Genomic DNA, 20,083 nt, shown 5'->3' with positions numbered 1-20,083 from the left:
CATTCATTCAGGTTGTAAGGGCAACCAATATAAAGGTACCCCTAAATCCATGCATGCCCCATGCATGGGGCAGGGGCTTGGTTCCCCATTCCCAGGCACTATCCGACCCACTCACGTGGCGTACAACTGTCTGACACCAGGAAAATAAAAATCAGTAGTGGACTGAGCTGTTCATTTTAATCTGGTTAGTGTTTGCCAAGCCGATTACTGCAAAACCAGTTCCAACCCTAATCGCAGCTCTGAAGCCCCTGAGCTCCTCTGCACAACGTGGAGCTGGCGGCGGCCGATCTTTGTTTTTAATTAAGAAGATAAAAAAAAAAAAAGAGAGAGACAAGAAAAAGGTTACCAAAATGTCTAGCTTTTGTTTTATTGAGTTACAACAAATGAGCAACAAGTTAGAAAAATTGGATTTATTCAAACTCCCTAGCATTGTGTTTGTGCAGTGTACTGAAATATGGGTAAGGTTTCAAAACGCAGCTGGTCCGAGTAACCGAGCGGCCGGCTCCTGCACCCGCTCCAGCACCCGCACGCACGCTCCTGCTCTCCCTCCTCTTCTTCCTCCTCACACCCGCACATACAGACACCCCGCACAAAGGAAAATGAGCAGTACTTGAAAAAAAGTGCACTCAGGAATCTAGAACTGATCTAAAAATTTAGTGGCAAGGGTTAATCAGAAATTTCTGTTGTGCGCTGCAACATCTAAAGCTGGCGGACAGGCTCGTGTTTATGCTGTCCATCCTTGTACCAGCCCAAGAAACGCAAACAAGTTCAGATTACGAAGCATCTTCATTTTCTCACTCCAACCCCTCCGGGGGTTGCGTGTTCAAACAAAAAGTGCTAAAACCAAACAAACAGGAAAAAAAAAAAAAAAAAGGCATTGTAGCAAAGATCGTCAGAGACCCACGGTCTGGCCTCGTTTGTGGAAAGTGAAGTACAGGAGCTGGAGAAGACTTGCTTCATAGGAGCACAGGAAAGCAGAGATTTAAATATTTCAACCAGTAGAAGATGGCCATAAAACAAAACAAAAAAGTCAAAACAACAGGGAAAAAAAAACCAAAGCCCCAACCAAGGCAGACCGCCCCTCCCCTCCCCAAACCCAAACTGCATTGCGTGGGCTGAAATGTAAACGGCTGCTGGGGTGGGAATCTGGGATCGGATGTCGATCGGCACCAAAGAGATTCCAAAAATTGCAAATCTTTCTTCAAACACTTCTGAGAGGTTGTAGGGTCTCCCTTGGAGATCTTCAAAAGCCACCTGGACGTGGCCCTGGGCACCCTGCTCTGGGCGTCCCTGCTTGAGCAGGGGGGGACCAGGTGGACCCCAGGGGGCCCTGCCAACCTCAGCTGTTTTGTGATTCAGTGATTCGGAAAAAAAATCTCCTCTCCCCCCTCCCCACAAAAGACACCTCCCTCCCCCAAAACCAACCCTAAAATTTTGCCATGGCATTATATGCAAGAATAACTCGCACCTATTAAAAAGTTAACAAAATTTCCACGTCGTACAAATCTGTTCCAGTACAGGAAGAGGATGGGCAGGAAAGTGGGTGGGAGAAAAGCGAAGGAGAACCCTATGTACAAGGACCCTTTTTTCTTTCTTCCTTTTCCTTTTCAATGCAGTAGTAGGACTTTGGCACTATAAACAACCCCATGACGGTGCTCCACAAGAGTATTTCTCACTGTGCCTCCGCGAGCACGGTTTGAGACTTGGAGTCGCAACACGCTATCTCACCCCAGGCAGGAAAATAGACTTCTGTTCTATTTTCAGGCAGAATTCCCCTTCATTGTCAGGACAGTGCAGCTGATGAGTACCCCTGCAAAAATTAAAGAAGAAACATATTACTTTTAAAGACACCACGAACAGACACTTGGGCTGTTGATTAACGCAGCACCCGATTTACATCCCTGCAGCTGCCGTGGCACTGCATTTGGTATTAACCATCCCCTGAAGCCTGTCCCTATCACTGATGCTGCAGCAGGGTGCCAGATTCGTTTTGTTGTGCCCAACACCCAGCTAATACCCCCCTACAGACCGCTGATGGGGGCAAACAGCCCAGCCTTGACTCTTACCGATCGCTCGCTGCTGCAAACACCGCAGGCAGAGCCTGCACCGGCTCGTGGGTGACACCCGAGGGCTGGGGGCAGCTGCTTTGTGACCACAGGAGAGATGGAGCTAAAGGCAAGGAGACTTCGGACCTTTCTTCCCCAGCAAACCCTCTCATTATATGGCATGAATTTAGAAAAGAATTATACAAACTCGAAACCAGCCCTCGAACAGCTGCCTGCCTACACACGGCCCTATGAACAGATGGGGACACAGGGCGAGGGCGCTCCTACAGGGAGATGGCAAGGGATGTCAGCCCGACAGGGATGACTTCCAGCGTGGTTTTCCCCATGAGTAAAGTGTGAGAGTGCAGGAAGTGTGAGCACCGACTCAGGCTGCAGCTGCAGGCGGCAGCACGGGGTGGTTTCTCCTGCACCAGTGCTCACCGCAACCCTTATTTCACACCTTTTACGAACGTTGCTACTAGCTCTGTCATTTCCCACAGAGGCACTGAGCTCTGTCTGGCATCTGCACCTCAGAAAGCAAAGCGGCCCAGCCCAGCAAAAGAGCGTGGGTTTGTGCCAACACAAAAGGAAAAAAAAAAAAATCCTCCTTGTCCCTGCAGCCTTTACTCAGACAACCCCTCTGTGCCTTCTAAAGCACTGCAACTTTGTAATTGCTGCTTTGGGTTTTGCTTCTCCCTCTGAAGTCCTTCGTTGCTGGGTCTCCAACACAGCTTAATGGTTTTAGGGGAAACGGCGAGTCCCTAAAATGCTTCAGTTCTGCAAAAACCGCTGGGAAGTCCCACACTGCCTTCAGGACGGGGGCCGTGGAGCCCACCGTCGGCAGCAGGCGCTGCAGCCAGCTTCATGGATAGAGCACCAAACCACAAGAAAAATGAGAACTCGAACAGAAAGGAAGGGAAACCCCGGTGCTGGTAGCTTTCAGACACTGAGGAATGTGCTGGGCCACCAGCATCCGACTGATCTCAGCTCCCACCGTGGTGTGAAAGGAGCTGAGGGCACCGGGAGGGCCCAGACTGCTGCTGATGCTCAGCACCATGCAGCGAGCAAGGCCTGGCTTCTCTGGGGCCTTCTGGTGTGCAGCTCCCAGATCTTGGCCTTCAGCACAGCTCGGCAGAGCTCCCTGGGCTGTGGAAGGGCATCACAGCGACCCCGGGGAGTGTTCGTGGCCCTCGAGAGCATCTTCTACCTCGGTAGAAGGCCTCTGGGCCTGAAATGGAGGTTGTGAGAGCAACCCTGAATCAGAAAGTTTTCGGTGGAGAAAGTGGTGGTGGGGGAAAAAAAAAGTACATTTCTGAGAAAAGACAAAAGCTCTGGTCTGAGGAAATCTTGGGAAAACCCCCCGGGGAGATAATGCTGTGAAGAAAGCCAGCAGAGGCTGCCAGCCGCTCCGGCATGCTCTGCTCCTGCTCCCGGGGCTGAGCCGTGATGTGCTGTGTTTAATTCGAGGCGGATTTCTGTTCGTCAGGCTTGCGCAAGTGGTGACAAGAGACCTGGTTTTGACCCACGCTGTCGGAAGGCAGGAATCTCGCCACGGATGGACAGGGAGCTAAGGCTGTGCCGATCGATACACGAGGGATGCAAAGCTTCGTCAGCAGCATCCGGGGCATTTTTAGTGAGGGCTTCAGCACACCTTGCAGCAGCCACTCAGCATCCCGAAGGTGCCTTATGGGGACAAGTCTTGAGGGAGTGTTCAGGAAACCTGACTCTGCTAAGCGGAATTCATCCGGTTTTGGCAAAAGCTTCAGCTAGGCAGAAGCAGGCTTTATAACAGAGACCGCATTAGCCTGTGGATGGTATGGCCAGGAGGCCGTGAAAGTCCAGCAGAAGCAACTGAAAATGCATCAGTTTTGAAGAAAACATTTTCTCAGGCACCAGGTCCATCGAGGCTGTAATACAAATACTCCCTAATGGTTTCAGGAACTTATAAAACTACCTGGGGGAGGCAAAGAGGGATCTGAGCAGTTCTGCAGCACTTCAAGTTTTGCAGAAGCTGCACAACAGAAGTACAGAGACTGAGCGCAGAAAACTGTTGACTTTAAAGCGCTCATGTCAGGCTGAGAAAATAGCAACAGCGTGAATATCAAAGGAGCACGTTTCTGCACGAAGTGAAGTGCAGCAGTGGAAGTTTCACACCACGACTGCAGCTGTGCAAGAGCCAAGAGGAGGAAAAGTCCCTTGTCAGCAATTCAGCGCTTGGCAGCGCCTCCTGTGTGCAGCCAGGATGGTGACACGGCCGCTCGAAGGTACCGAGGGCTCTGGTGTTAGGAAGAATCAGACTTTTACATGAGAACACGCAGAAACAAGCTCACCGTCAGGTCTCACACGGTCTTTGCTTTTGAGTCATACCCTGGGTGTCACCTCGGGTAACACCTTGCTAGTTCAACTCCGAAGTTTCAGTTCAAAATCACACAAGATAGCCAGCCTTCACAAAAATGAGAGCGACAGTTTATCCTGAAGGAAAAAGAAGCTGGGATTTTTCCACAGGTCCCATCAGTGCAGGGGATAAAGCTCCTGGCTTTCATGTCACCACGGCTGTGACAGCGCCTCCCACCCAGGCACTGGCACCTCTGGGCTGAGATGTGCCGGGAAGACGATGTGAAACAAAAGAGAGAAAGGCTTTGGGCTTTTGTCAAGTCGCCAGGTTGGGATGCTGAGAAATAGGCAAAGTCTGGAGGACAAAATGGTCGTCTGATCCTCCGGAATTGCAGGGAAAGCCCTGCTCTGGTGCATCTTTTCTCAGCTGGTGTATTTTACAGCAGGCCCTTGGAAGGTCCTCACAAAAAGGATAAACTGGTGAAAGTTTATCTGAGAGTGAAGTTCCTATTACAGTTCCTCTCCGATGACCCTCGAGCACCTCCAAAGCTGTGGAGCTTCGAGGGCAGCAGCAGGGCATGATGGCAGAAGTTTCACCCCAATTTATCCTGCTAGCACTGCAATGCAGGCACCAACCTGTCCCTTGGGAAGAGGGCTGAGGCAGGGCTCGGTCTCACAGCACAAGAGATTTGTGAGAAAGTGGTGCCAGGTCCCCCTCCCTGCTATCTGCCCCCCATTCCCCCTCCTTGCCCACAGCCTGCTCCCTCCCCTCGGTTACATTAGGGTAACTGTTTGTAGCTGGAACTGCAAAATGATCTGGAATGACAAACCCTGACAGAAAAATATAAATCCCATGGTGCACTTTTACATTGCTCATTTGACCAGATCCTGGGTCTGGTTTCCTATGTGGCTGCAGAGCTGTGGCACCCCTGTGTGCCTCTGCAGCAGCCACAGCAGCTCCAGGTGATGTCCCCAGCCCGTCTTCCTCCAGTCTCTGTGTTTGCCACAACCTGCTCCTCACACCCCCAGCCAGCGGCTTCTGCAAGCACAGCCCAGGATAGTTTTGTATCGCAGCCTGGAGCTTTAACATACTTCGTGGTACGGACACAGTGACATCTCTTGAACGCCCAAACTGTAGTTCAAAATGCAACCACTGCAGGGTTGGAAACCCTTTTTAAACTCAGAGTGTCTAGCAGACTTTTGCATATACATGCAGCACAAGGAGAAACTGGAGGGCTCTAGGCTGGCCAGCACAGATTGCTAAGCAAAAACCTGCACTTCTGCAACACAAAGCAGTTCAACCTGAGTCCTGCCAGCTGCAATAGCAAACGTCCTTAGTGCAAGGGTAGGGACTTCCTCTAGTCCTGGCTTTTGTATTTCTTTTTTTTTCTTTTTAATATTTTAGCATATTACACTTATTAGACATCAGAGGTGCATTAATTCTTTCTAAAATCCAAGTTCTCTAATTGTTTGTTAGTGCGTGGTGCTGTGCTTTCTGTTGGGTAAGTTGTAGCATAAAGAGACTCCAGCTCAGGAAAGACGGGCTCTGATCTCGGCTGTACCATGCGCAGAATGTTAAAGGCTCTGGGGAACTCCACACGCAAGTCAAGAAACCCTGACAGAACTTGCTCCAGATTTACACCTGCGTAACTGTGATCAGAAACAGGCCTCAGGTCTCCAAACAACACATCCTCTCATGTTGTGAAAGCTCACATAACTCCCCAGCCCCCTTAAGAAAAGACCCTGCAGCTTGCTTTTAAATTCAGGATCCTGTGAAGAAGAGCTGCTAAAACACCCACACAGCTTAGTCTGGAGCATTTCCTAAGCCTCTACAGTGAGCAAGCAGAACAAAGCAAGGCTGGAGACAGTTCTCACCTGCAAGAGGAAGAGAGCACATTTACATGAGCCGCTTGAGGCCCCACAGCATTTTTTGTTTGCTGTTGCATAAAGCAGCATCGCTGGCCCGGGCCCTTCCCGCAGAGAGCTTTTATTCTGCCGCAAAGGAAGGACCCGAGGTGCAAAACCAGGCGCTGCGGCCTCTGTCCGTGGGAGATCAGTGATCTGTTAGCAAAAGGGCTATTGGGAACTAGTATCACCTATTATTTCTTTGCATGGCTCCACTGGTGTGTTTTACATCAGGCTCTGCACAGGTTACAAGGGTCATTTAAAGGCAGAAGTTCAGGACTTAAGCACTTACTGCAAAAAAAATAAAAAGTAAAATAATGCCCTTAAACGGGAGTTGACCCAAAACGAAAAGAGAAACCTGGCGCACAGCACTAACCCCTCCCTAGCAAGCAACTGCTTCAATTTACAACCAGAACAGCTCTCCCTTGTGCTCAGGCATCCAGCAGGCACCAGGATCCGGCAGGGACAGGCTTTTTGGGATTTGCACCGAAAAGGGGCTAGGGGATGCTGGAAGCACACCGGGCCTGAGGCCGGCCCAGAGAAGCAGGGCACCACCAGCATTACCTGTCTATACGTGGGCATTGTCTCCAGATATACTTTCAGAGTCAAAGTCCGCCAGCTCCGCCTGGCCTTCGGGCGCCGCCTGGCTCCAGCTGTCCGTACAGTCCGATGCGGCGTCGTCCTCGCCCACTGTCACCTCCACCCAGTTGACCTCGGCCGGCTCCTCGTTCTCCTCGCTGCCGTGGCCGTCGTGGCTGTTGCACTCCAGCCTCTCCGCACCCTCCGCTTGGTTCCCCAACAAAGAGTCTTTCAATGGCTCGCAGTCCCTTTTTGCTCTCACCACCATTTTCCCCGCGTTCTCTTCGTTCAGCTTTTTATGCTCCTGGTAATGCTGCCGAGACACCTCGTTACCATTCTTTGGACTCTCAGTGAGTTTTGATCCCTTTTTCTGGTTTTGCTCGTGATGGCCATCAACAGCGTACTGCTGCTGGTACTGGTCAATCCATTTAAGCGACCCCGTTCTTAACGAAGACCGGTTTTCCTTGAACCAGCGAACTATTTCAGTTCTTGTGAGCCCAGTCTGAGATGCTAACTGGTCATACTCCTGGGGTGATGGCCACTGAGTTCTTGCAAATGTGCTTTTCAGTAGATGAATCTGCTCCTGGGTTTTCTTAAATGTGGCAGAGGACCCAGACAAAGCACCGGGGAGCTGGGAGCTATTCAGCAGTTCTGCTTGGCTTATTGCACCGTTGGGAGTTCCTTGTTCTTTAATTTTTCTGTATGATCCCATTGAGTCCAAGACAGCTTGCTCCATGCTGTCCCTTATCTTTCTCCGCTCAGAGAACCACGAATCAATCTCCCTCCTGCTCAGCTTAGTCTCCACTCGAAGCCTGTCCAATTCTCCTTGGGTCGGAAAAGAGCATCGTAGGAAGCTCTCCTCAAGGGCCCTAAGCTGCTCTTGGGTTTTCTCTTTGAACTTCTGGGGTGCAAAATCTGCATATGGGTGGAATGAGCGGCCATGCCGACCCAGTGAAGGTGCTATTTGATCTTTCCCTAAAGCATCGCCGGTGACGTGCACAATGCCCCTCTGACTTCGATACCTGTGGTCGCTGAACCACTTCTTGATCTCACTCCGGGAGAGACCCGTTGCCTCTATCAGCCGGTAGACTTCTGTGTCGTCGGGAAACTGGCTTGCTATGAAGCTGGCCTTCAGCTCTGCTATCTGCTCCTTCGTCTTTTTTCGCTCGCTGGCTGGCGTCAGCGGTACGGCAGTCAGCTTGGCAGGACTCTCGGGCACCTGAACTACGTGAGGACGTTTGGCCTCCGGAACACTTGCTAGGGTCTGTATTGTCCTCTTTTGTCCCTGGTTTGGGGCAACAGCAAGCGTAATTGGTGAACAGGAAACTGCTGAACCGTTTGACACAGGGGTTAAAACCAGACCAGTCTGGCCCAGTATCTGACAGGGCAAAGCTGTTTGGATGATGGGAGGGGGGATTTTTGCCGTTGCTAAAGGAGCTGGCAGGACGGTGATGGTTTGGGGAACTGCCTGGATAGTACCGTTGAACATCTTCTTTCTCGCCTCCTCCACTTCTTCGGGAGACCAACTGATGCCATGCTTCAAACGTTGCGTAGCAAACCAGATTCGGATCTGTTCTTCTGGATGTTTTGAGGCTGCTGTCAACCATGACAATTCTGCTTGCGTTGGGTAAGGGAATTTATTAAAGGAGTTGATCATGGTTGCGTTAGTGTCCAGTGCAGAGTTGTATTTGGTACTATTCAGAGGTACCGGGACCTTGGGGACAAGGTTAATATTTGGTGGTAGCTGTACAGAGGGCATAACATGAGCTAACACGTCATGGAGGAGGTCTCCGTTTATACAAGCAATAGCTTCAGTGGCTTCAGTTATGATGCGGGGGAGAGCACCATCCACGTGGTTTTCCGTAACTCCCTCTTCTGGCTTTTTGGGACCCTTCTTGGTTTCCCCTTTAGGCTTTCCCAACTTCATCATCGGTGTTTTACTCACACTAATTCCCCCATGAAGCGAATCCTCACACTCTGCATTTTCTAGCCCACTGCTCGTGACAGTGACATCGTTAGTGGTGGTCTCAATGGACTGCTCTAAAACAGTCTGGTTATTCCGTTTAATTAATTTCAGTTTAAAGTTACTCTCTCCCGGGTGGTATTTTGTGTTGTGGTCAGATAAAGAATCATATTTTTTGGTTGTGAAATTGCATTCGGCACAGACATACAGGGGGTTGAGAATGACATTTGGATGCTGAGTGTCAACATGCTCTGTAAATTCATTTAAGTTTTGTGTAGAGTAAGGGCAGTATTTACACTCATAACCGCCCTGGGGTTTCTTAGACTGATTTTCAGCTGGGGGCTTTGCCTCGACCACTTCACAATCTTTTACCGAGCTTTCTGAAGGCCAAGTTTTTTTAGCGTCCTGCTGCGGTGTGCCAGCCCCCTTCTCTTTAGGAGTTTCTACGCGCTCCGTGACTTCCTGTTCCACCACTTCAGAAGTTCGCACCATACAGGGAGTTGTTGACTTTCTTTTGCTAGCCATGGCAGCCGTTTGCAGCAGGCTGTGGTCCCAAATGGTTACTTTTTTTTTTTTTTTGGCAGGGTGAGCAATAAACTCAAAAGATCTTGCAAATGGCTCCAACCTTCCCAGATTACTTGACTGTTTTGTTTAATCAAGGATTTCAGCCCTGGCTGTGACCATCACCTCCGACAGCAGACCCATCAGCTGCATGACACCTGTGAAACAAAGCACACACCATTAGGCACTGATCTGTAAAACGTGGATTGAGCAGAAAGCCACAGCTCAAGATATATACATTTAAAATACCGTTTTGGACAATGCTAAACTCTTCCCCTGCTACTCTCCCCATCAACTTAAGAGGCAAAATCTGCCCACAAAGAATAAAAGCAGTGGATAATTCACAATGAAGTGCACCACAGGTAGAAAATGACTTTGAAACAAGGAAGATGAACAGACGGGATTTTAATCTCCACTAGAGTCAATGCATTTAGCTGGAAAAGAAAGAAGACACTGCTATAAATACTGTACCTTTTTATAGAAGCTGCAGTTTCTATTAATTATTATTTTGAAGCATGCAGATCTGAAATTGAGTGCGATTTATATTAAACTTAATTACTTCCCACTGTCACTTACCTTGTAAATATGTCTGCTAAATGATTGTGGTTACTAATGATGGGTGATTTCTAAATAAAGCTATAGGGACTGCCTTGCTTTTAAAAGTAAAGGCAGAAAGAATATTTAATGCAAGTCAACATTTTCAAAGGTCTGTATTTTGATGAGAGGTGGGTTCAAAGAAACTGCAGCAGATCTGTGGAGGCCTATCAAGTCTCTTCTGGAACAAAAGTTTCCTTAAACTACCACTTTTCACTGAATATTGATAAAGGCAGCTAACAGAGGTCACAGGCATCCTTAGATCCCTTTTAAACAGGGTCCCTTCTTGTGACCCTGCTGACATTCCCATTGAGTCCTGATCTGTGCACTTAACTGCCTACAGAATTAAAAAAAAAATCCACTTTAAAAACACGATTCACGTGGTGAAGTGGTTTTGGAAGTTCTCAAATGTAAGAATTCCATAAAAACATATGCATTTTAAAAGGATCTGAAGTCAACATCAGTCAGCACAACCACAAAAAAAGAAAAACTACACCAGCTGTGTTATAATCTACCCATGCTCATCAGGGGTGTGTGTGTGGGGGGAGTGGAATTCCATTGTTATAACAGTTTCAAGAGGAAAAAAAAAAAAGTCTCTTTCCTATTTCATGAAATGCCTTTTCTAATCAATTCTTGACTTTAATTTTGCTACTCTTCTTGATCAGACGGGCTCTGGGTTTGTAACGCTTCCAGACCTGATGGGAAACTCATCGTTTGACATCAAGGAGTCCGTGGAATGGGACGTGGGGGGCACCAGAGTTTACAGACTTGAGGAGGATGGAATGTGGGTAGGACCTGTGTTGATTTTTGTAGAAGCACATTAAATGGAGAATCTGAATTAGAGATCTTATCTCTAAAAAAAATGCAGACCTTTTTGTAAAGCTTGTAAATGATGAGCAGTGACTGGCACCTAGCAGAATCACCAAAGTGAAAATCAAATGAGATAAATCCCACTGCAGTTCCCCTGGGCACATCCAACACCAGCGGGCAGTTTCAGACCACCTCACTGCTGCCCATGAGCCTGCTCTTTTCACCTCTGCATTGGCATGAGAGCCAGAAACAATTTCTGCTCATGCAGATGCTAACTGCTTAGCTCTGTTTGCAATTTATCAGTACTTTGAAAGCCTCTAGAGCATATTCCTGCTAGTCTGCCCATCGCAGATCATACCCCTACTGTATTTACGGAAACCTAAAGTGATGTACTGACAGAGGAAGCAGCTTTGTCTGCGGATAAGCACAGGGATGGCAGCTTCCAGCTCCATTTCCCCAAAACCCAGCGTGCTTCTCTGTACATCACTTCATGAAGCACTTTCGCAGGTAAGGTTCTGCTGAAACATAAGCTGTGGAATGGCAAAGATGCAGGATGGAGGAGAGGCTGTCCAGAGATGCTATTAGTTACACTGCAGCTGCCTCGGCCTACACGCGCGGTGCTTCATGCTCACGGCCACCACCAAAGGCCCGACCAAGACTGGGGGTGCTCCTGCACCCTTGCTCCAATTTGGTGAAGCGCTGCAGCATCGGGTTGATGCTTGAGGGTGCATTTAAGCTCTGGGAAATGGCACATTTTCACTCAGCTCAGTGAAGCATGGATTGGTCTGTCTGCAGCATGATCTACCTGAAAGGAAGGTGTGGGGAGCTGGGGGTCGGCCTCTTCTCACAGGTAACCAGTGATAGGACCAGAGGGAATGGCCTCAAGTTGTGCCAGGGGAGGGTCAGGTTGGAAATGAGGAGACATTTCTTCTCAGAAAGAGCAGTCAGGCATTGGGACGGGTTGCCCAGGGAGGTGGTGGAGTCACCGTCCCTGAGGGTGTTCAAGGAAAGGTTGGACGTGGGGCTTAGGGACGTGGTTTAGTGGGTGACATTGGTGGTAGGGGGATGGTTGGACCAGGTGATCTTGGAGGTCTTTTCCAACCCTAATGATTCTGTGATTCTATGGCCATGCCTTAAGCATTTACCTTGGTCAGGATGACATGGTGACATCTCCCTCTGACCTGGGATCATCAACACTGTCATTATCATTCCTCAAGGCATCAGCACCTCCGAGCCACCCATGCCTTGGGTTTCCGCCATCTCTGTTGCTTTTTTTTTTTCCTGTCTCCCTTTTAATAATAAGCAAGCAGATGAACAGTGGAACAAATGATGCCTGGTTTTCTGCAGATTTGTGCTGACTGACCTTTAAACTGGATTACTCTGAATATTGTCTGTTATTTCCACATATTCCTTCAAAATTTCCCTCTATTTCCCTTCACAATCATCCTCCCACAGAGTATTTTGTCTGTGGTCTGTCACTTGCTGTGTCCCACTGCAGATGGGATCAGAAGTTAGACACAAACACACAACTGTCTGAACACCCATCTTCCTGGCCAACCATTTTTAATGAAGCTTGCAGAGCATTAATTATCCCAGAAGCTTCTTTGCTATATCAAACCTGGTTGAAATGGGTCAAAAGGTGAGAGAAGGGGGTACAATCGGCTGCCTAAGCCAGGCTGCTGCTGGAAACGGGGTGAAGGTAATGGGGTCACCTCACACTGCCCTGCAGATCCCACTGCACTCTTGACACCGATGCTTGTAGATGAGGGAAGGGAGGTGCAACGCAGCACCCTGGGAAAGGCTGGTGGGGATGAGGATGGAGCCACAGCTCCCCGATACTCCTCTGCTGCTCTCCCTCCCTGGCCACACAGCTTCACTTAACGGTCTGCTCCTTTTCTGATGTGTGACCTTCTGCAAAATTCATGTGGCAACATCAACAAAAGGAAGAAAATGAAAAGACATCAAAGACAGAGAAAGGCTTACTTATATTTCACTGAATATCAATCCCCCTCTCCCCCAAAAAGGAAGAAAGAGCTAAGAACAAAAAGATAAAGGAATGGGATGGGAAAGAAAGGCTGTAGAAAGAGAAACATCTAGGTTACTACTTTGGATCAATCAAACGTTTCTTAAAAGTCAGGCTAAATGTCTTGAATTCCCCATTCTCTGGAAGCACGGCAAGCTCTCTGCCACATCGGGTTGCTGTGCCAAACTCCCACCTCTCACAAGGATGCAAGGATCAGCCCCAGGCACGGCTGCTCTGATACAGAACGTGGGCCAAGGTATCTCCGAAACATGTATAAGTGGGTGGATGGATAAAAAATTCTGTCCGCTACAATTTTACTAGATACTTTTACATATCCCTTCTTTTCCTACGTTCTATTTCACGGTGTTTTTCTGTATTTCTAACTGCTGCTTTGTGCTAACTCTACACATTGAACAGTTTTTCTGCCACACAAGAATCCCTGCACACTATAGAAACCAACCCCAAGTCAAATGCGGCTTTTTGGAGGAGGTCAGTAAAAAAAAAAATGAGTTTCAACCCAAGATGTGCTTTTTTTTTTTTTTTTGTGGGAGACCACAACCAGCGAGGGAGCCTCTTTGTCCCTTTGTCCCAAAACAGGGGGAGGAAAGCAAGGCCCAGCAACTGCGTGTATGAGGAGTTTATTGGGACCTCCAAGCCACTGCTCCTCCAGGACCTTGGTAAGTGCCTCACTCAGGATAAATATAAAGTTGCTAAGGCATTTCTCTTGCCCTGGAGCTCCCGGTCACTCCTCACAATGAATATAGACCACCCATGCCACATCTCTGTGAGATGGGCAGGGGAACACACAAACCTGACTGCACAAACCACTGGCTTTTACCTGCAGGTGGCTGGTCCTCCAGCTAGCAGCGACTCCCCGAATTTGGTGACACCCCTCAGCAACAACCAAGGCTTAGCAAGCAGCATGTTGAGATGGCAACACAAGTCACACTTCACCAAGCCCCTGTTCAGCTTGTTCCAAGGGACAAATTCACATCGAGTGCCAGACAAACAGGGCTGCACTGGGTACAGACTTCTCCTGGCACATAACACGATCTCTGTCGCTAAAGCCAGCCTCGTTTGCTGTTTTTGTTTTATTATGGATGGGACCTAGGACCACTGGCCCCCATTTTAGATGCTGTCACCACCATGCATGGGGTGCAGAGGTGCTGGTGGCAGCTGCCCTGCGAGCAGCGAGTGCCCAGGCATGTGGGAGAAGGCAGCCCTCACCCCTGCAGCTGACCTGCCTCATCTCCTGCTGGGCTTGCCATGCTGCAAGGGGGAAAAATGGCAGAAAAAAAAGATTTGTTATGCTTATTTTTTATTTTTAAACGAGCAGATGCACAAAGCAGCCAAAGGCAGCCAGGTTAAAAACAAAAGCGCTCGCCTCCAAGCAGACAGCTGCCTCCGTGAACCAGGTCCAAACCAAACCACAGAGCCCGTCTGCAGTAACAGGAGCTTTCGATTTGCTTTGCTTCTGCAGAGCAATCAGGACGGGAGCACGCAGGTCAGAAGCAATGTGTTCTTTTCAGCATCTCTGCTCAAAAGTGCATCGTGGCAGTTATGAGAGAGGCCCCAGCCTGGTTTTGTTTAATTTCCAAGAGCTAACGAACTAACCCAGCCACAGTCCTCTGATCTTTCAAAGCCCTGTTCAAATGGCTCTGGAGCATCATGCAGGAGAACAAAGTGGCAACTCATTTGGTGACTTGGTGCATGACCAGGGAAATGCCAGGATTCCTCGCTGCTTGCTGGCTCCCAGGCTGGGAAACTGCAGAGAACTACGCAGGGAAAATAAACCATGTCTTTAGGTCTGGCTGTCCCTGGAAAATGTTTGCTTGGGTAGCAATGCCACCTTCCAGCAGCAAAGGATAATTCCTGCCTCCATAGGTTTCTCAAGCGAAGTAAGTTTGGGCAGTGAAAACACTTTTATGCTGGTAAAGCTGTAACTATCCTAGCACACTTAGCAGTTCAGAGCTGTTAAAAATAAAACTCCAGGGCAGTCTGTGCCAGTGGTACTAAGCTGACTAGAACTGCTCGTGTGGACTGGCTTTACAAACAGCACAGTTCAAGCAAAGGGCTGGAAAAATAAATCACAAACCTTTCTTGTGCTGAATTTTGCCATCTTTTCACTTTCTCCCATTTTTTGTTTGTGTCCATAGCCAGTGTTATACTACCTCCCAACAAATTAAAAGGAAAAAAAGCAAATATTCAAGTAGAGGCTGAACTCCCTGTCGCAGGACTCTTCCCCCCGGGCTTTGGTGGCAGGGTCCCCAAAAACATGAGGAAGTTTGGGAAACTTTGTCCGAAAGCTATCCCAAACATAAGCAATGTCAAATCCAAAAACGAGATAGAACCTTAACTGCTGCAGAAACGGAAAGGCACACCAGAAATGCCACTACTTCACACTGTATCTCACTTCCAGTGCAGAGGACTCAGGACTCAATGAAATGGATGCAACAGAGACCCCGAAGGGGTTGAAACCCCCACCCAGTGCAAATGGATCTTTGCTTTTCACAGATATACTTTTTTTTTTTTTTTTTTGTAACCAAACAAACTGTAGTGACGCTAGTGTGATTTGCCAACAGACTCCTCTATTTTTCATCTCACTGGATAACTTGCTCTGCCCTATGCCAGCATCTGGCTGCAGCCAAAAGCAAACAAAAACCCATGTCTGAACATGATGTTCGCTATCACAAAGGTACCAACTACTCCTTGCAGCTCTCCCATTCCCCCTCCCCAGCTTGGGGACACAGCAGGAGTGACAGTGCAGCAACCGCAGGTGCTACCTGGAAAGGACTTTTTGGTCACAAGTCTTTCTGTCCCTAGGTTTCGGGATGTTGCCCTGCTTTATCACACAGCAAATCAAAAAACACTTGACTCCAACCAAGATCACGCCCACAGCTTGGTTCTGTGCAAGAACTGCTATTGCTGGATGACCCTGTAACTCCCCTATGACCATTTATCCCTCACCGATGGAGGTAGCTGCGGTGCAAAGATGCACAGTAAAGCAGAACTGCTCTCCTGCTCCCTATCAAAGAGGGCAAACTCATATTCATTAGTGTTGTGGCAATATTATTCTCCTACAAATGCAAGGATGAGAGGTGAGAGATACATTTCATGGTGCAAAGACGAACATGCCTTGGGTGATGTTTTTCCTTCCTTACAACTGTTTTTAGCATGCAGCTGCTGCAGCAATATCAAAATGCACATCAGCTAGCACAGCAAAAATGCTGTTGCTCTCCACTGTGATAACACAGTTAAAAACATTGCTTAATTATATGCAGGAGAATAAGCAGAAGCAAACCAGGGCAAATAATTCCTACATGATGGATTGGGACTGCAATGATTTACAAAGGGAAAACCACAGAAAGAAAGGAAGGTTTCTGAACTGCAGAGTTGAGCTTTTAAACAACGTTTAAGTGAGAGAAGCCAAGAGCTCTGACTCCCTTGCTGTTCTTTGTAAGCTGAATAAAGCAAAATTAATGGGGAGGTATACAGATTGCCACAGCAATAGTTTTTTGGGACATGAAAAAATAAATTTGAAAATGCTGTAGATTTTTAATTCACATATGTTGATGGAGACATTTCTAATTAGAAAATAACCATGCAGATGTTTGAGGCACGTCATGATGGCCTGGCGCGTGCTGGCCATGAATTTTTTTCTGCATGGAAGAAGCAAAGCATATTTTTTTCTTTGCTTTAAGAATCAGCTGCTCACACCTTTCACACGCGAATAGCAAAGCAAAGTGCCCCCAAGACTCCTGACCCGCATCAACATGACTCGTGAAGCTGGGTGCCAACGCCTCTGCGAAGCAGGGCAGGAGCAGCCATGCCTGGGAGAATCCACGCCTGCAGCACGGCCACCAAGAGGCAAAAATACACACATAAAACACCGATGGGTGGTGGTGGTGGGGATGAGTTGAGGGTGGGATGGAATGCAGTGCTCAAAAGGTGCTAAGAGTGGTAGAAAACCCCAGAGAATGGTGTGCTGAAGCCAATCCACATGAATGCTGCCTCTTTGCATTTACAGCTCAGGGTCTACGTGATCGCGGTGTGAAGGAAAGAGAGGGAGAAATTTATTCTGGAAAACACAAGTGTTGTGAAAAAAAGCTCAACAGGCTTTACTGGAGTGAGCTATGTTAGCCAGCATCGCACACTAGACGTATTTCAGAGTATATTGCTCATGGTATATTCTTTGAACTAAAACGTTCTCATTCACACCATTGCAAAGCCAAAGGCATGGTAAAAGCTACGGGTTTTCTGTGCTGCTGGTTGTATGAACACAAGTGGCCAACCCCCTCCCAGAAATGGGCAAGTTGAACATTTTGCGCTGTGAATTTTCTATTTTAAGTACTCATCTGCAATCACTGTTTTTTGTTTTTTTTTTAAATTCCCTATTTCAAATGCAGGTTTAAGTTTAGTGGCTAAAATGAGGACTAGGAAAGTGATAGAATAACCTACCCAGAATGAAAAGCACCACCTTACAGACTGATTCAATACTTGTATAGTAGCAATGGCTGCTTTCCCTCAGGCCCCACAGGAATTGTCCCTCTCCAGCTCCTGAGGGGATGGGACAGGCCCGGGAGAAGCAGGCGAGCACCAGTGATGTGCCCAGGTCTTGCACCTGTGTTGGAGATGGGGGCAACATCCAGGTTTCCTCGCTTCCTGGCCACTGCCATCTCCTCTGGAAAATGGGTTGGCAACCTACAGCTTGAAGACCAAATGGGGCATGTGGGCAACCACCACTGGCACACAAGGGCCGTGCCTCCCACTGATTATGAACTTGTTTCCCTCAAGGTGTGTGCTTCTGCAAGACGCATCTGCCCTGGGGTCCTACTGAACACACATCTTGCTGGTGCTCTCTAATAGCAGGGGAGAGGACATCCCTTGCTTCCCGCATGTGGAAGGAAGGATTCCAAAATCCCTGTGGTGTCTGCAGCTGCCCATGCTCAAAACTCAGAAGGTGCTGGTGGGTGTTCTCCTGGGGCCTCACTCTCCCGCTGGGGAGGGAAAAATGCAGTGTGACCTCCTCCAAGCAAGAGGATACATGAATCACCCCCCCCCAAAACACTAGTGGATGCATCAGCAGTTGTTCAATACCTGCACGGGGGTTAAGCCTCTTCCCAACACCCTCCATCGATGGCTTTCAGGGGCAGCGAGTTCCAGAGATTAGTCACGCACCATGTCAAAATTATCTCCTCTAATCAGCAGCATGTTTACTCCTAGGGTGGGTACTTGCATGTTCATCAGAGAGAAATAAAGACCAACAGATTTCTTAAGAGAGAAATAGAAACACTATAAAAACATTCATTCTAATTAGTTTAATTACTTGTCTGTGCAGCTCACTGAATCCTCATCACTGGAGTGGATTAAAGTCGCTGGATTTAAATAATTCTTCATATTGAGCTTTTATGTAGAACCATGTGGTGGGATGACAAGAGATTCACAGACACAAAACAAAAATTATCTGTACACAGTATCTTCAACTACATGGCCAAAACCTGGATGTAGCCACATTTGATTTTACACATTAAAACCAGTTTGTTTTGTTTGAATATTCAGTGAGTTATTTTATTTTATTTTATTTTATTTTATTTTTAGGTATGCCTTTAAGGAGTGAACAATTCCTAGGAGGGTTAAAAGTGGTGCTCTTTCCTCTAGTGACTTCTAGAAATCATTTCCCATTTGTTGGGAAAAATAAACCACGTTTTAACAGCAATGTCTGGTCCCCTTCTTCCTTCCTGTGATCCTCCACCTAGGCAGGGTACAGCTTTATATATTGATACATTCCTATATATTTCAATTATTATTATTTATTCTCTCTGTTCAGACTTATGGTTATTATAGGGACACTATCAGTTAAATGCCTGCAAAGAAGAAGAAGGTGGGTGATTACAGAATCAAGGCATTTGCCTTCTTTACACACTTGCAAAACTTAAGCAATAGCACAGAAGTTTTCCTGCTTCAGGACTTCTCACACTGCTCGTTTCCCTCAGCAGTTTTTCCTGCCCTGGGAACCATAGCACCCATCCTTTAGTCAGCTGAGCAGCAAGTTTTTCAAGTAAAATTAAGGCCCTCACAAACACTTTTGAGCTGCATAGGGCAAACAAAAATCACATGTGCATACTGGGTGTTCTTCTTGCGTGGCTTCAGGACAGAAATAAGCTCTAACTTTCTCAAAAAAAAAACACAACAAAACCCAACTTAATTTCTCTACAAGCAGCCCCTAAATCTCTCTCCTCCTGACACAGGCAGCACACATCACAGCATGAAACACCAAGCGAAAAGTGCCCAGACGACCTGATGGAGGGGAAGGAACACAGGCTGAGGGCAGGAGACGACTGGTGACCGCTTCTCAGCAGGGTTTAGATTTGAGGGAGAGGAAAAGGAGAAGAAATCCAGGCAACCAGAGTGCTGAGTCTGAACAACAGAGGCAATACAGGCAGACTTACAGGATGTGTGGCCAACACTATTTGTCCGACACGGGGAGCATCCCTTGCATCAGCCTCATCCAACACAGCAGCAGCACTGGAGGAGTCTACGGAGTTCCCAAAAGAGAGGAAGGAGCTCAACAATTAACACAAAACATTAGTAACCTGCGTGTCTATAGCTGCACACCTCCCCCTTTGACTCATTCAAGATGTGGTAGAAAAACGCAGATGGTTGTGATTTACAACGCTGGTGAGTCACTGCACCTCTTCCCTTTCCCCCCACCCCCAAGGGCTTCTCTGTGTATCTTCATGTTCCCAGATGAGGAGTACAGATCAGAGGAGAAAACACCACAAACAGACTGGTGTAACATCTCCCTCCCACAGCATGGTTTTAACCTTGCTCCCCAGACCCTCCTGTTCTTCCCTCCTGCCCCCACTTCCCTTTCCACTCATCTACGCTCCGCTGAATTCAATGGCTATCACTTCTTGTCATTCAGATTGACACTGCCTATGAAGTCTGAACGTTAGAACCACCAAGAAAAGCTTCAGAACACAGTATTTTCCCATTTAAAAACATTAGGTCTGGCTTACAATTATAATACCTAAAAATATTCTCCATCTGAATGGAAAGGCCTGAGCTACGGTGCCATAAACTATCACAAAGCAGGGCTTGGGGTATGAAGCAGTGCCTGGGGGCCCACCACACCAAAGGCTTGCACAGCAATGTACAAAAATGTTCACCTTAAGATTCCCAGAAGCAGGAACTTCAACACACCTTCAAAACCGAACCACCCCAAAAACTGCGAGCCAGGTCTTCAGATACCTGGACACTCAGCGTCCC

The 20,083-nt window shown here is 47.8% G+C and overlaps 1 protein-coding gene across 8 annotated transcripts in view; it reads right to left on the bottom strand.

The window, feature by feature from the left end:
• Nucleotides 1-338: 338 nt before the first annotated feature.
• The window catches only part of ZHX2 (zinc fingers and homeoboxes 2), a 69,183-nt gene continuing 49,438 nt past the window's right edge, over nucleotides 339-20,083 (bottom strand). For 4 of the 8 annotated variants that reach the window (XM_035556263.2, XM_035556265.2, XM_050709052.1 and 1 more), the window contains 4 exons: nucleotides 19,264-19,349; nucleotides 17,912-18,045; nucleotides 6,849-9,545; nucleotides 339-1,810 (listed from right to left, as the gene is read on the bottom strand). In XM_035556263.2, coding sequence (XP_035412156.1) covers nucleotides 6,853-9,351 — 2,499 coding nt within the window. In that variant the 5' untranslated portion in view covers nucleotides 9,352-9,545; nucleotides 17,912-18,045; nucleotides 19,264-19,349 and the 3' untranslated portion in view covers nucleotides 339-1,810; nucleotides 6,849-6,852. The remainder of the gene's footprint in view (nucleotides 1,811-6,848; nucleotides 9,546-17,911; nucleotides 18,046-19,263; nucleotides 19,350-20,083) is intronic. The other 4 variants (XM_035556267.2, XM_035556268.2, XM_050709053.1 and 1 more) reach the window with 2 other exon arrangements.

The sequence above is a fragment of the Cygnus atratus genome, chromosome 2 (assembly GCF_013377495.2).
Source record: "Cygnus atratus isolate AKBS03 ecotype Queensland, Australia chromosome 2, CAtr_DNAZoo_HiC_assembly, whole genome shotgun sequence".
Lineage (NCBI taxonomy): Eukaryota > Metazoa > Chordata > Aves > Anseriformes > Anatidae > Cygnus > Cygnus atratus.
The sequence above is the reverse complement of the archived record's forward strand: the minus strand, read 5'-3'. Positions and strand labels throughout refer to the sequence as shown.